This window comes from Protomyctophum parallelum (assembly GCF_964188405.1).
Source record: "Protomyctophum parallelum genome assembly, chromosome: 1".
NCBI classification, from domain to species: domain Eukaryota; kingdom Metazoa; phylum Chordata; class Actinopteri; order Myctophiformes; family Myctophidae; genus Protomyctophum; species Protomyctophum parallelum.
Window position 1 is genome coordinate 86,425,268 of NC_139697.1, and position 15,766 is coordinate 86,441,033.

Consider the following 15,766-nt stretch of genomic DNA (forward strand, 5'->3'; position numbering starts at 1 on the left):
CGTCTTTTGTCCAGTGTCCACTTTATAAAGTCCATGCACTCCAGTGAATAGCATTTATCCATTTAGATAACTTTATTATTATTATTATAAGGATTTAATTACTTATTCTTACACAGAAACATAATGTGTGTCTTATAGCATCATATAGCATCATTTAAATGCTTAATTTGTAGTTTTAATGTGCAAATTAAACTTTTTTTCAATACTCTAGAGGGTACTCTTATTTTGAAGAGATCGTCCACCGGAAGTCTTAAATTAGCTCACTAGATTAGCTCACTAGACGCTGCCTGCAGCCAGTAGCCAGTAGCCACACTTCCACACAGAGTTCAAGCGTGGTAGATTCTTTCTTTCCGCGTGTGTTTATGATTTAACACGTTTGTTGATTACTATTCATGCTAATATATTCATGCCTGTGTTGGTCTCGTAACGGACTTATTTGATTACAACATTAAAACATCTGGATGTACTTTGTTAGTTTGTTGGAGTGACTTCAAGAAAATCCAAGACCAAAGAAGCTAACGTTACTCTCTCTACTGCACTCAATGCTGCGGTAACACCGCCATTGTTTTGCTTAGTGAATAGTGATATGAAGGGGGTTCACAATTTTCCACCTGGAACTCAGGTAGACCGTATCCCTAAAGAGGCTTTGGGGAACTGGGAAGATTCCCAAATCATTTTGGAGGCGGCACCTGTAGATGTTGCGCGCGCGATATCCAAGTTTTTCGATAATGTTGCTGGTTCACAACTGTTCCCCCGGAATGACCGAATTCAGTCAGAAAGGTAAGAATGCCGCTCTGTGTGAATATAGTATACCTCTAGTCTGAAAATACAATTTGTCATCTGACGTTTGACAGCCTTGGAATCTTGGATCAAGACTATCGTAGATTAATTTGATCGAGTCTGACTTTTAGATGTCGATGCAAATGTCGAAATAGATACAGTGACAGTGTATCTATGGTGGTTTTGATCCAAGGCTACAACAGTACAGTACATCCATGCTCTATGACCAGAACAGATATTTTGATGTGACCAAGTTACCAACTAAACGTATAATCCTAATATCTGCAGCGATTCAGGCTCAGGGGATAGCCTGTTCATAACTCAAGTTCCAACACCAAAAGTGAAGAAAGCTCACAAACTACAGAGACGTCCAAGAGATGAACAACATGCTTTGGCCGTTGTGACATCTGCCCTCCAAGCCCAGTCTGCACACAGAGCAAGGAAACGTCCAAAATATGTTAAAAAGAAGTCCGAGTCCCACTCCCAACTAAAAAAGAAATGGCGAATGAGATGGTACTCTTTTGGTTTCCTTTCTTGCATTTACAATAAAAGATCCACATCTAGAAGCAAACAGAGGAGAATACGCAAGACAAGGACGAGTTTAAGGGCCTACTACAATGCAAAGCTTCATGTAAGGTTTCCTTCCTCTTCAGTCAGTTGGAATACTTTCAAAATATTATCTACTAATGTGAATGATGGATTGTTTTTAACAGGGCGCTGTAATTGGAGGTTTCTTTAAATGTGTTAAAACACATCAACTCACAGCAAGGCACAACGAAAGCAGAGATACCCAGCTGCCAAATTTACCAAGAAGATGCATAGATGAAGGAGTGACTTTATCACCACTGTCAGAGTAAGTTCATTGCGACGAACACCATCTTTCTTTCTTTTTTCTTTGCTTATAATGATATCCATAACGATAATATTTTTATTTTTCAGAGAGGATGAAATAGCAGATGACGGTGACATCAAAGTGGTGGTAAGTAGATTATATAAAACCTTGTAGTGACTTGTAGCCCTGTTTTGCACTTTTGGCCCTAGTTGCACGCAGACTACACTTTTGTTATGTTAAAAATCAGACCTGTCTGAACTACTGTACAACAAGCCCTCCCTTGCCTGTGTGTGCCTGTGTCTGTGTAGGCTGTGCAAAAGTGACACTTGGTGGTGAACAAACGCTATTTTCGTGCTCGGACCCAGGGACACAGCCACACACATAGCTATAGAAGTGGTTGCCCCACTAAAAAAAATCACACTTATTATTATTATCATCATACACAGATAGATACCTTTATTATCCTGCAGGGGGAAATCAGTCGCCCAGCCCCAGAGGCAGCACAGCAGTTAAGGTTACAACATTACAATTAAGGATAAGAAGGATAAAAAAGTACTGTAGTATACCAAAGAAGGAAAGGCATGGTGCATCAAGAAACGATAATAATAAACGGGGCAAACAAGAATAATCAAAAAAGGTGTCTATATACAGTCGATCAGTGAGATCAGTACATCATTACATTCCATCCACGGCGCTCTTATCACATTCTGTCCATTCACAATCACAATTGGAGTGCTCACTTTTCTGTCCTCACTTTTTATCCTCAATTCCATGGTACACAGACACAGAAATCTGGCTATAGGAGGTCCTAGTGCCCCTCAAAAATACAACTGTGCTTGCCAGTAAAAATAGATTGTAACCAATATTAAAGTTACTGTGTTACAGACAGTGCAACAGATTATCTTTTTATATATAAAATAATATACATTGGTTTTCCTTTCGGCTTTTCCCTTCAGGGGTCGCTACAGCGAATCATCTGCCTCCATTTCACCCTGTCCTCTGCCTCCTCTTCTCTCACACCAACTAACTTCACGTCCTCTTTCACTACATTATAAATCTTCTCTTTGGCCTGTCTTTAGGCCTCCTGTCTGGCAGTTCCAACCTCAACATCCTAATACCGATATCACTATCCCTACTCTGTATGTGTCCAAACCATCTCAGTCTTGCCTCTCTGGCTTTTTCTCCAAAACATCCAACATGTGCTATCCCTCTGATGTACTCATTCCTGATCCTATCCATCTTTGTTACTTGCGCAAGCAGAGCGCGCAAGTAATGTGTTCGCCCTGTCTCCTTCGTCGTGACAGCTGTTCCGCCATTCGAGGCTTACGCAGAAAAACATCAAATTTGTGCCTGTTTTGCTGGACCAATGATGACGAAATGACCATATTTCTTACGTCATCATTTAGAGCTAGTCATACGTATACTATATACATAATCAGTAAAAAATAAAATAGCAAATTGTGCCTGATCTACTGGGACCAGAGTACGTGGTGTGTATGTGTATGACTAGCTCTAAATGATGACGTAAGAAATATGGTCATTTCGTCATCATTGGTCCAGCAATACGGGCACAGATTTGATGTTTTTCTGCGTAAGCCTCAAATGGCGGAACAGCTGTCACGGTTTTTGGACCAAAGTGACCACAGAATACCGCTAATCAACTTACAACTACACACTTTATACAGTATAGAGTATATATGTATACATATATAGTATATGCCTATATACTATATATATTTCTTACATCATCATTTAGAGCTAGTCATACACATACACACCACGTACTCTGGTCCCAGCAGATCAGGCACAATTTGCTATTTTATTTTTACTGATTATGTATGTATTATAGTAGGTAGCAAATAATTACATCTAAACATTAATCATTTCAAACGTTCCTTCACAGAGATACTGAGATTTGACAGTTTACAGCGGGCGAAAACATTACATGCGCGCTCTGCTTGCGCACTAGTTGGCCATTTATGGCCTACTAGTGTGCAACAAGCAAGTATGCACTCGACAGAGTGCAGTTCTTGTTACTCCCTGTACTGAGAGAACCTCAACATTTTAGTCTCTGCTACCTCCAGCTCTGCTTCATGTCTTTTCCTCAGTGCGACTGTCTCTAAAGTCTAAACCACACAACATAGCTGGTTTCACCACCGTCTTGTACACCTTCCCTTTCATTCTTGCTGATACTCCTATCACACATCACACATCTGCACCCATTCCAACCTGCTTGCACTCGTTTCTTCACTGATTTCTTTAACAATGAATCGATTAATCGGACACATCGTGTGTGTGTGTGTGTGTGTGTGTGTGTGTGTGTGTGTGTGTGTGTGCATATTTATGTGCAGCCGCCCACAACCCACACCCGATTTGACTGTTATCACCCCTTAATCAAGAGAATGTTCGTAATCGGCAAATACCCCCAGTATGTGATAATCAACATACTGGGAAATCCGGAAGTGAAACTATGGGAGCGTTTGCTTTTGTGTCAATGACGGAGGTGCGCCGTGTCTGGTGGCCTTGAGCCGAGGCGCTAGCCAAGCGGAGCGTTGCGAAGGCCACCAGACCCGACTCAGCGCCGTCCGAGTTATGTCCCGATAGGCAGAGAATAGTATTTATTAGTAGCCCCTAGTTTCCATGCGCCGACAATAGAGTTGGAAATGACACGTTCAGCAGGGGGAGTCCTTGACCAGGCTATGTCTGCACCACCACCCTGCATGCGTGCAGTCCGGGGGAATACAGCCAAACACCACAATGTCTAGTATGCCTGTATGGCCATATTCCAACGTCCTGATAACGTTGATTTCGTATATTTAATACCGTAATAACGGGTGAATCGCCCCTCCGACCAATCCCTGTTTTGGCATTGCTATGACTGATGAATTGCTGATGACATACATCAATGAACCATTTAAATGTAAAATTGGTACTGATAACTACCGCCTGTTTTTTGTCATCTGTCAGAAACTGAACCGTTTTGCTACATCATCAAAACCAAGACTGAAGAAGACTAATCCACCAAGCCAGCGTCAGCGAGCACCTCAACGTCAGGCTAATGCCACAAATGTGAATGCAGACGTCACACGGGAGCTGTCTCGGGTACAGAGCAGCGCAGACCCTTGGCCATCACAGAGTCATGCAATCAAACTTTATGGAAAGAGGAGTGATTCCTTGTTTTGTGTTGATACAGCGGCACAAGAGCAGATTAATGTAGATCTTTCCCAATGTGGTCTAACTACTAGGGGAGATGATTCTCAGTTAAAGAAAAAAAGGAAAAGAAAAAAAGAACACAGGGCTTTAGATTTGCAGTTGACAGGCCATTTGGAGGAGTCAAGTACCATTAATTCTGATGCCTCAACACAGAAGAGAAGAACTTCTGAAGTGTGTACCAGTGGACACATCAAGGACAGTGGTGATTCTCAGAAATGTACAAATGGAAACCAGAAAGCAACTGAATGTTCCTCTGTTAAAGGTGTGGAAGTAACATCCAAGAAAAAGAAAAACAAGAAAATGAGTGAAACTGACCGTGTAGATTGTGGTGGTGTACAAAATGAACACTCTGCATCTGTGGAGAAAACGGGAACAATTGGGACTGGTTCCTTCCTTTTTGGTGACACAGTGGAAAAAGATTATAATGCACATGAGGAAACGACTGTCTCTTTTCCAGCTAAAAAGAAGAAGAGCAAGAAGTGCAAAAACAGAGCAGGTCTAAGCACTCCGGGCTTTGATATGGATGTCGTAGAAAATATTGATGATTCTCAGGAGGCTGTGGTGGCACCTAATGGTATAGCTTCAAAAAAGAAAAAAAAGAAGCAGCTTTTGTGCGTCACAGGTTTGGAGGAGTTTTGTTTAAAATGGTGAGGAGTTTGAGGCACAAGTACCAGAGCAACTCTGTGTCTGAAACAATGAGCTTGAACAAAACTGGGCTAACATTTAAGAAAAAGAAGAAATTTAACAAAAGAAAATTAAGATATTTTGTCGACATAGAATGTGAAACTCTTGAGTAGGCCCGTCACAATTATTGCATACTCGTCATAATCTTGGTAATAATTTTGACCATAATACCATATTTTTTTTGTATTCTCGGACATTGGCGGTCATTTCTTTGTGTATTTTATCAAGATTTTGACATGAATCTGCCTTGTGCAACTTAGTTTTGTTTAAAGGCCTAAAAGCCACACAAAGTGTTATTTGCAAATATTTGGATGACAATAAATCAAGTAAAATGTCATTATTGCGAAAGCCCCCCTACTCTTTGAGTTATACAGAAATTATAGAGATGTGTTTGGGAAAACATCTGTATCCAACAATCTTGTCATTTTATAAAAGATAACATAACGGTGTAATTCACCACCTCTGATTAATTTGAAGAATTTTATATAAATGTATATCTTTATTTTCTTATGTTCTGTGAAAATTACTGTAAAATGGTGCACATTTTTGTTTGATAATAAATGTATCATTTACATTTAAGTATTCCTAATAATTTGATTGGAAAGTATGTTTTGGAACTAGTAGAACCATCATAAGGCATCATAAATTGCAAAAATACTTCACCTATTTTCAATCATATCTTGACATAATTAGTCCTGTTTGTAATGACCAAACCTGCCTATACTGGAATACGTGGGTCTGACCGTTCCGAGGTCGCCAGATTTGACCCGGGTGAGTAGGTTTGGGGGAGAGCATTCTTGTATTCTATTCTAAACGGCCTACCACTGAGACCATCTGGTCAAAATGCCTGTCAAACCAGAAATAAGTTACATAATGTAATATGGCTATGATAATCGAAGTACAGCTGTGACAAGAGTGTCTTGTCACAACAGCAGGGGTCAATTATGTCCATACATAGACAAATCTGTGGCAGCTGGCAAGACTTCACCTCTTCCATGGCAAATTCTAGATTTGTCATTGTCCTGTAATGATCATTTAGGCCTAAAGGTCCCCACACACCGAGCGCGTCTTTCGGATTTTTAGTGGTGTTTCTCCATCGGTTTTCCGAAATTGCGGCCGGTGTGCAACCACCGTAACTCTTTTTGTCTACTCATTTTGTATGTCTGTGACAAAAGTGTCCTCCACAAGCCAGCATGGCGATGACCCCTGAGCTTATTTTATTTTTGAGTGGTGCTGGCTGGGTATGTCTGTCCGTCAGAGCACGGAAATAGCATTTGCATAGCACACACACAGGCCAGGGACGAGGGCTTGTACAGAAGCCTACTACAGCACGAGTACAAACGTACAGCACCACTCGGTTCAGACGGGCCAGATTTTTTGTGTGTTAAGTGGTTAAGTGCATCTGAGTTTTATATAAATATTGAACCAATGAAAAGTACGTAATAACAAGAGCTTGTGTCTAAATAACTCAATTTAATCCATTGGTTCAGAGCCAAGTCTCCTGAGGAGGTGGCTGAAGCCGGTCCTGAACGGGAGTCATAAAAGCAAAAACAATCCATTGGAACACACATGTACCTTGTTTTCATTCATCTAACTTTCCTTTAACTTTCCTTCAACCTCAGATCTTGCGAAATTGTTTGAAAACCTGCCTGTTTGCTCAGGGGGTAAATTAAAATTTGACCTTCAGGGTCAAAATGCTTGTCAAATTATTGGCTACAGTTATGACAAGTGTCTTGTCACAACATGTGAGCTTGCCATTTCATTTTTTGAAGTTCAAGCGAATGGTTAAGTGTCTCTGGATTTTATAAATATTTTCCAATGAAAGGTAATTAACTTACCAGTAGTTAACAAGAGCTCTAAAAGACTAAATTGGGTTATTTTACCATTTACTATAAACTAGTGAAGTTTTGGACATACAATGTTTAGAGTAGCCTAGTCTATATCAGCTGAAATAGTTAACCAGTTTACATGTGTAATGGTATTTCCAATTGAATAAAGCAAGCCACCTTACATTTACAAATGTATAACGGTCTATTAGACGAATTTGTGCTCTTAGGCCAGACCCATATCCGTGACAAAGATTAATCGTCCATGGTGTCAGTGGGAGGTACAACCTTAACCCAACCCTCTTAGGAAATGTTGCCTACCAACAACCCATGTAATCCACACACTCCACAACACAACACATGTACGGTGACTGACCATTATTCCCCAGCGGCTGTATTACGTAAGTGTACTCGCACAGCGGGCATTTAAGAAACGACACGTACTGGCTTTGTAGTACCTCCAGAAACTTTTATCAGCTTATCAGTGGTCTTTTTCTTTTCACCATTTCACGGTTGCTGTTCCAGCATACATGTCTTCACTTAATAATGCCATCTGTTTCAACGAGGCGAGAAGAGTTGCTATTTTTGGAGGCACGCATGGAAATGAGATGTCAGGCGTGACGCTTGTAAATTTGTGGATCAAAAATAACACTGAAATCCAAAGGAAGAGAGTTGAGACGAGACCCTTCATAACCAACCCCAAAGCAGTGGAGAAATGCACCAGATATGTGGATACGGATCTGAACAGAGCATTCACCACCGAAAATCTAAGGTAAATGTTATTGGACCAAATGTAGCCTATAAGTGTTATTATCGGACACTCTGCTCACTTGCTGAGTCATGAATAAGATGATCCGGTTATTCATTTATTATCCAGGTTACCTGGATCACAGCACAGGTGTTGTTAGAAAAAAACATATTGGCTAATCATATAATATACATATTTATATTAATAGCCTACACTATAACTTTAAAGTATTATTTATCTTCAATTGACAAGTCATAAAGCATAGTTTTACAACCGAACGCACCTTTGCAATGTGACCAGGCTATAATTATTCTCCCAAATTTGACAACGTTGTTGGTTAACTAGTAAATAGTTAAGATTAAGAATATAATAGGTAAAATAATTTCAGCAGCGTGCGACTTGGGCACAGCGGGTGGGTCACAGATGAGGCTCATGCCGCTCATAATTATGGTTGTCAGCCAGCTGGGAAAACGTTACCGAAACGTGCCAAATAGATGAAATGCGTTCAGACTTCACAGAGCAGAGCTTTTTGTTGTTGTTGCTTCTTTCATGCATGAAGTGCACCACAGCGGAAAATAAACTATTACGCAAACATAGGCCTATACGTGACTTACTCACATCTTCAATGTGCACTGCACATGCAGGCCTCATTCAGTAGGTTATGTGTAAAATGATCCCTGCCATCACAGTGTGTACCTACTGTGTATGTATGCATGATGCAATATTATTTAGGTTAATTGAGTAGTTTTTTAATTATTATTTGTATTTATTTATTTTGTGTAATTGAATACTTTATTACCACGCTTATTAACAGTATTATACATAGCTATAGGTAGCATAGACAAATGTTATGCTAAAAGGATAAGACTATCAAATGCTTAATTTTTACAAAGAGAGCAGATTAATATTGAGAACATCCGGGTCAAGTTTATTCACAAGTTCACAACATGGAACTGTCCAGTCAAGTGTTCTTCAAATCAAATGTACAGTACGTTTCTTTGGTTCAGACATGCATGCTTTTGTTGAAGTCTTGAATGCTAACAAAACACTTTCTTCTTAAATTGTCTTTCTTGGATGGCACAATGAATTTATCATAACATGACAATGCAAAGGTGATACCATCCACACAGGAGTAGACAAGGTTAGGGTTAGCATTAACGTTCCATCAATAATTAACATACTTATCATAGCACTTTGTTCTTTTGTCTGAGTTTCTTTATAAGTGGTGGTGACATTATCAAGAAGTATTAGATTTTTCTCATCTTGTTCACTATAGTGCCCCAAGTGGAGATGACCTGCCCTATGAGGTGCAGAGGGCCCAAGAGATCAACAGGATGTTCGGACCTAAAGACAGCCCCGAGGCCTATGACGTTATCTTTGATCTCCACAACACTACTTCTAATATGGGCTGCACTCTGATTCTAGAAGGTTCCAAAGACCACTTCAACCTCCAGATGATGAACTATATCAAGGTGATACCATTATAGTAATAGTCCAGCTTCAGCGACAAATATTTTACTTTTAACTCACATCCACAGGTGTTCAGAAGCAGTCAACCCATGACCTAATATATCACAGTCAGTGAGTGGTGCTGACTACAGTAGTGGAAAATAATAATGGTTGACTGTAGTCTGTGTGCACTAGCAAGTGAATGTTCTACTAATTGTATAGGCCTCTTTGGTGAAGCTCTATGAACACAACATAATGATCTACTTATCTCTACTTATTGAACAAATGATGCATTCATCTAAGGTTTAGCCAGCCAAAGGTTCTTACTGACTTAAGACCTGTTACCCTAACATCTATAGCCATGGCTATGAGAAATTAGTAAAGAACAAACCTTTGCAAAATGCAAAAAGATGTACGTTGTATTCATACACTGAGATCCTGTAGTGATAAATACTACACTGCACTGGTGATGCCAGTTTTAGAAAGATGTATCTGTCAGATTTTTCAGATTTCATTCCGTTTTGCACAAAACGCCACAAATCATGAATGCAGTTTCGATTGGTGAGAAACTTTGCATGTACAATCCCAATAGGCCTCAAGGTGATGCTACAACAGGTCGCAATACAGCCCTGGGTACAGTGGGTAGGCATCCCAGCTTGGTGGGGATCTGTGCTCAGAGGAGCACACTTTTAGTTTGTAATGTTGCCAGTATCAGCATCTCTAAAAGTGTGTTTTCCTACTTTTTCATTTGTTTTGCAGAAGGCCATTGATCCAGCTAGCTGTCCTGTTCTGCTGAATGAACACCCTCTTCTGAAATATTCAACTTCACGGTCTGTGGCCAAGCACCCTATTGGTGAGTCTTAAGTCCGTTTAAACTGTTCCTGTGACTATCTATAGCAAGATAACACTGTACATTAGGCATACCATTTAGCACCTTTTCCAATCCGTTATATAAATACATTTGTAATAGTATAATGCATGTAATTATGGATTTTGTTTTATTTCAGGTCTGGAGGTTGGCCCTCAGCCTCAAGGGGTTTTAAGGAGCAACATCTTTGAAGCTATGAGGGTCATTCTGAAACATGCCCTAGACTTCATTGAGCTATTTAATGAAGGTAGGGGAGACTGTGGTAATACACAGCAGCTTACAGAGCAGCAGTGGTTCAGGAGGTAGGCCGTCTAGAAATCAGAAGGTTCCTTATTCGATCCCTGGTTCCTCTTTCATAATGTCCTTGAGCAAGACACTGAACCCCCCCCTAACTGCTCCTGATGGTTGTGTGTGTGTGTGTGTGTGTGTGTGTGTGTGTGTGTGTGTGTGTGTGTGTGTGTGTGTGTGTGTGCGTGCGTGCGTGCGTGCGTGCGTGCGAGTGACTATAATGCACCATGTAAAGCACTTTGTTTGTAGGCTTTTTAAAACTTTTTTAGCAACAGTCAACCTAATATGTGCGTTCTCAATTTCAACACAACTAAGCAATTTACACGTAGTTTGTAACATGTAAAAGTTTCTGCCTATCACTGCAGAGACTATAGGGTTTGAATCCTCCTCTGTGCATCCAGCTTTACTGGATGATCCTACGAACACAATTGGCAAAGGTGCCCCCCTCCCCATTTTCAAGAACAGAACAGTGTTTGAGCATTCAGAGAACAGTGTTTCAGCATTTACAGCACATTGTTTCAGGATTCATAGAACAGCGTTTCAGCATTTAAAGGACATTGTTTCAGCATTCAGAGAACATTGTTTCAGCATTCAGATAACCTTGTTTCAGCATTCAGATAACCTTGTTTCAGCATTCAGATAACCTTGTTTCAGCATTAAGAGAACATTGTTTGGCCTTTCTGTGTGTGTGGAGTTTGCATGTTCTCCCCGTGTCCCCTAGGGTAGATACCCTCACAAAAACATGCCTCTCAAACATACCCTCACAAAAACATGCCTCTCTAAAACTACCTCCCCCTGGCCAGCTGGGGCGCCTGATGGAGGGGAAAGGAACTGGTCGGAATAACGTGTCCCTTCCACGCACTACGTCTGGCCGGGGAAATTCCCCTCTGTCAGGTGAAAAGAAGCAGCTTGGACTCCTCATGCATAGAAGGAGGCATGAGGTCAGTCCGCTGCCCCCCCAGGTTGGCAGAGGAAGTGTAGCGCCCAGGATTACATTAGATAATTGGCACTGGGTGAAAAGAAAACTGGGTTACAAAATCGTGGGATAAATTTTTTGATTTGTTTTAGCATTCAGATAACCTTGTTTCAGCATTCAGAGAACATTGTTTTAGCATTCAGATAACCTTGTTTCAGCATTCAGAGAACATTGTTTCAGCATTCAGATAACCTTGTTTCAGCATTCAGATAACCAGCTTGTTTCAGCATTGAGAGAACGTTATTTCAGCATTCAGATAACAGTGGTTAAACATTCAGAGAACAGCGTTTCAGCATTGGCAATAAGGCAGTTTTTCCTTCCTCCTTTTTATATAAACAAGCAAACTGTGCCAAGTGTGAGTTTCAGTCTATCTGCCCCTAACTGGCCTGTTGGTGAATGACATGCTTGTTGGAAGTTGGTTAGTTTCCATGTCATCAGCATGGGTGCCAATGGTTCAGTATTCCCGGGACCACACTGGTGCTAATGAATGCTCTTGCATGGTCCTCTTCTATGAAAATGAAAGGCATGAAGTTCAAAGAAGCAATACGTTGGGTTCTATGAGATAAGAAATTGACTTTCTATGCCTTGTTATTAATATTATCACTAAGTAAGGCATTATGTACTGAAAACCAATGCAGTGTGGAAGGTCACCCTGAAGGGGTTAATTTGGCAATGCTGACCTTGTCTCTGCACATTGTGCACAATATATCGCGTAATTGACATTATATTATCGCTACATCGCTACTCCTGATTTGTAAAACAAATGCAGTACATAATACACAAGACAGTACAGATATTATCCCCCCCGGACTATCTAAAAGGATGGTGGTATGTGGAGTTATTGACAATCTGAATTTTGACATGTCTCACATATCTCCTGTCTTGCCTGAGCAAATTAATTCTGGTGTGCTGTGAAAACATTTAATTTAAAATGTATAATTTGTGACAGCTGTTGTTTACTAATTTAAATTAAATGCACAGTTGTAATGAATAAAATCATCCAGCATAGGACAATTTCTAAGAATGCAGGATACTGACTGTCTGACTGACTGTATGTAGCTTGTACTACGACTCACAAGGCTGATGTGTTTTGTAGGTATGGAGTTCCCTCCATGTGTCGTAGACGTGTTCAGAGTCTTAGAGAGGATGGACTATCCCAGAGATACCAACGGCAACATCATTGGCATGGTGCACCCCAATCTACAGGTGAATACCAAATTAAGAACGTGTTTCTATTTATCTTATAATTAATTGCTTTTCACTATTCTGATAATGAATTTTGATTAATTTATAGTATACTTTTCCCTACAATCGTGTCGCACGCTGAACATGATCAATCTACGAGCTCACAACTGAATTTCTAGGCTACTTTACACAAGTGCGCATCAAAGTATAATCCAGGCTGGGTGGCCTACTCAGGGCTGATGACAGTCATGAGTTGTGGCCGGCAGGATGCGAGGATGCTGCCGAGGGAAAAAGCGTTTTTACGACTTACTGTACAGTTCAAGGTTTTTGCATTTGTGCTGCCCCTATCAGAAGAAGTGAAAGCGTTTTTGAAGATGTGCTCTAGAATCTAGAGTCTAGATACATGTAGGCCCCTCAACAGGCGATTCCAATTTGGAGTTGATTGGATGTTGTATTTTTCACGATATACGTATGGCTTTTTTATAGCCCACTGATTGATTGAAAAAAAAATCATGTTTCTGCATCCCTTATGGTGTGTGTGTGTGTGTGTGTGTGTGTGTGTGTGTGTGTGTGTGTGTGTGTGTGTGTGTGTGTGTGTGTGTGTGTGTGTGCGTGCGTGCGTGCGTGCGTGCGTGCGTGCGTGCGTGCGTGCGTGCGTGCATAGAAAACATAGCTTTTTGCCTCCTGTCCTATCATGCTTTAGTAGAATAGACCACCTTCAATAGCAAGGTGTCTGGTTTCCACAAAGGCCCTCTTCAGCCTTTTCCCTTGTTGTCGTTCCAGGACTGTGACTGGGAACCGCTGAACCCTGGTGACCCTATGTTCCAAACATTTGATGGAAGGACTCTCCACTATGAAGGAACTGGCACAGTCTATCCCACTTTTATTAATGAGGCAGCCTATTATGAAAAGCAACAGGCATTCGTAACCACGAGGCGAGAGACCTTGGCAGCTAGAGCTATCAGAAAAACATAAATAATTGTTACTATTCAATAAATAGAATTTGTGTGTACAAATTCACAGTAATGATATTTAAAGATTTTATTTTTATTTTTAATAAATTAAAGTCGTTTTCTTCCATAGTGTTCATTAAAAACAATATCTTATACCACACAGAGTTAGTTTTTGTTTCAGGATTGGAAATTATTACTATGCAAACTATTTTATGGAAATGTTGTGCTTAATACTGTGAAAGTGATTGGTCTAAAGACTATTATTGTGGTTAGCATTTTATGCTACAACTCTTTGCACATATAGGCCTATATATTTTAAAACATTGAATAAGCAGATGCTTTGCAGAATATAAACTTCTTAATTATACTAATATATATCTCCTTTAACTGCTCAGGAAGGCCACCTGAGGTCTTTATAACAATGTTTGGCCCTTTTATGTTTGTGGCCTTTTACTGCAACAACACAACTTCCATTACCTACCTGTCACTTACTGTATAGTGTGTATAGTGTATTGATGGTGCTTTCCTACTGTTGCCTTATAAACTATTATAATAATTTCAAAACAAAGATAATTTTATATTAATATATTTAATCTTAATATGAAATATGAAAGATACTGTCAACCGTTGGAATATGATTTGAAATGTTTTTATAATGTCACTGTATTTGTTTTGTTATTTGGATATTCTGTAAATTTAGAGCGAGAGAGAGAGAGAGAGAGAGAGACAGGCATATGAAATGTCAAAACATGGAAATTATTTGTAATTTTGTATTTTCTAACCTTGTTCATGTCTTTGATATTGTAATTCAAAAAGAACTGTTTTGCTCTTAGTAATGTACTTTTCTTTGAACATATAATTTTTGATAGCATTCTTTTTTTGTTACATTCATTTCAAAGTCTTTGACAAATTGACATCCTGTGCAAATGATATAATAAATAATCCCACTCCACTGACACAAACAAGAGGTGACATTTTTACAGCAATATGGGAAAATCATCTTCCCTATATTCGGCAGCAGTTCAGTGGATGCAATCCTACCTGGAGGGGGAGAACTGAAGGTGGAGGTGAACGGAACACTGTCCCCCTCCCAGTGAGCTATGGCGTTCCACAAGGAAACATACTAGGGCCTTTACTGTTCCTAATATTATGTTAACGACATGACATCAGTTTGATGTCGAAACTGGACCCCGTAAACCTGAATCCCCCACCCACTCCTTTTTCCCCTCACTGTATGTTTCCCCCCCCCCCTTTTTACCAACTCTATGATGATTTCCTGTTTTTGGCTATATAGAGTATATTTGTACTCTAATTGTTATGATGAATTGAACATGGTGGGCCCTATTGTAAACAAGTGTAATACTTTATGGTGTCGTCCACAGTTAACAGTTTAGTATTGAGTTGTGCTTGAAATGTACTGTAATTCAATCTGTTAATAAATTAATCAATCAATCAATCAATCAATAAATATAGCAATATCCTACACTCAATAATCTGTTTTTTACTGTGTGTTTATTGCTTAATCTGCTCAACATGTTTCCTATCATGCAACTCAAAGAAGTTAAGAACCACAAGGGGGCAACACATAACCATTAACCAAACTTTCTAACCTTCAGCCTACCAGTCAGTATACACAACACTGTATATATGTTGCACTCTGCTGTACCTTGTCTGAAAATAAATCAAAATCACCAAAAAATAAATCACCAAATATGACCAAGAGATTATGCCGAACCTAAAGCACCACGAGTGTCCCCAGTAACTCATGCACGTTACACAAAGTCCAAGATATGATGACAGAAAATGGTATCACTGATACTGGTACATAGATATATCATATATGAGGAATATGCATGAACAGAATCACTGATGTTGGTACATAGTTGATATGCTGGAAAAACTGTTTCCGTCTGAGGCCTGGTATTAATAAGTAGTCTGATAAACATTCAGGCCACTGTCTTAAT

General features: G+C 39.8%; 1 protein-coding gene and 1 long non-coding RNA gene across 3 annotated transcripts; both read left to right on the plus strand.

Moving 5' to 3' along the window:
* The first annotated feature begins 312 nt into the window (after window positions 1-312).
* Window positions 313-6,074, plus strand: LOC310853406. Its single transcript, XR_014568783.1, has 5 exons — window positions 313-780; window positions 1,069-1,411; window positions 1,494-1,633; window positions 1,720-1,759; window positions 4,580-6,074. It is a non-coding gene; the product is annotated as an uncharacterized lncRNA (long non-coding RNA).
* Window positions 6,075-7,702: 1,628 nt separating this feature from the next.
* On the plus strand, window positions 7,703-14,872 carry aspa (aspartoacylase). Of its 2 annotated transcripts, none has more exons than XM_083766396.1 (6): window positions 7,703-8,107; window positions 9,360-9,555; window positions 10,292-10,385; window positions 10,540-10,647; window positions 12,761-12,870; window positions 13,633-14,872. In XM_083766396.1, the coding sequence occupies exons 1-6, from the start codon at window positions 7,866-7,868 to the stop codon at window positions 13,822-13,824; spliced, it is 942 nt and encodes a 313-aa protein (XP_083622522.1). In that variant the 5' UTR covers window positions 7,703-7,865; the 3' UTR covers window positions 13,825-14,872. The 2 variants fall into 2 exon arrangements, with proteins under 2 accessions (XP_083622522.1, XP_083622523.1); XM_083766397.1 differs by having other exon boundaries at window positions 10,540-10,702; window positions 13,633-13,764.
* The last annotated feature ends 894 nt before the right edge of the window (window positions 14,873-15,766 follow it).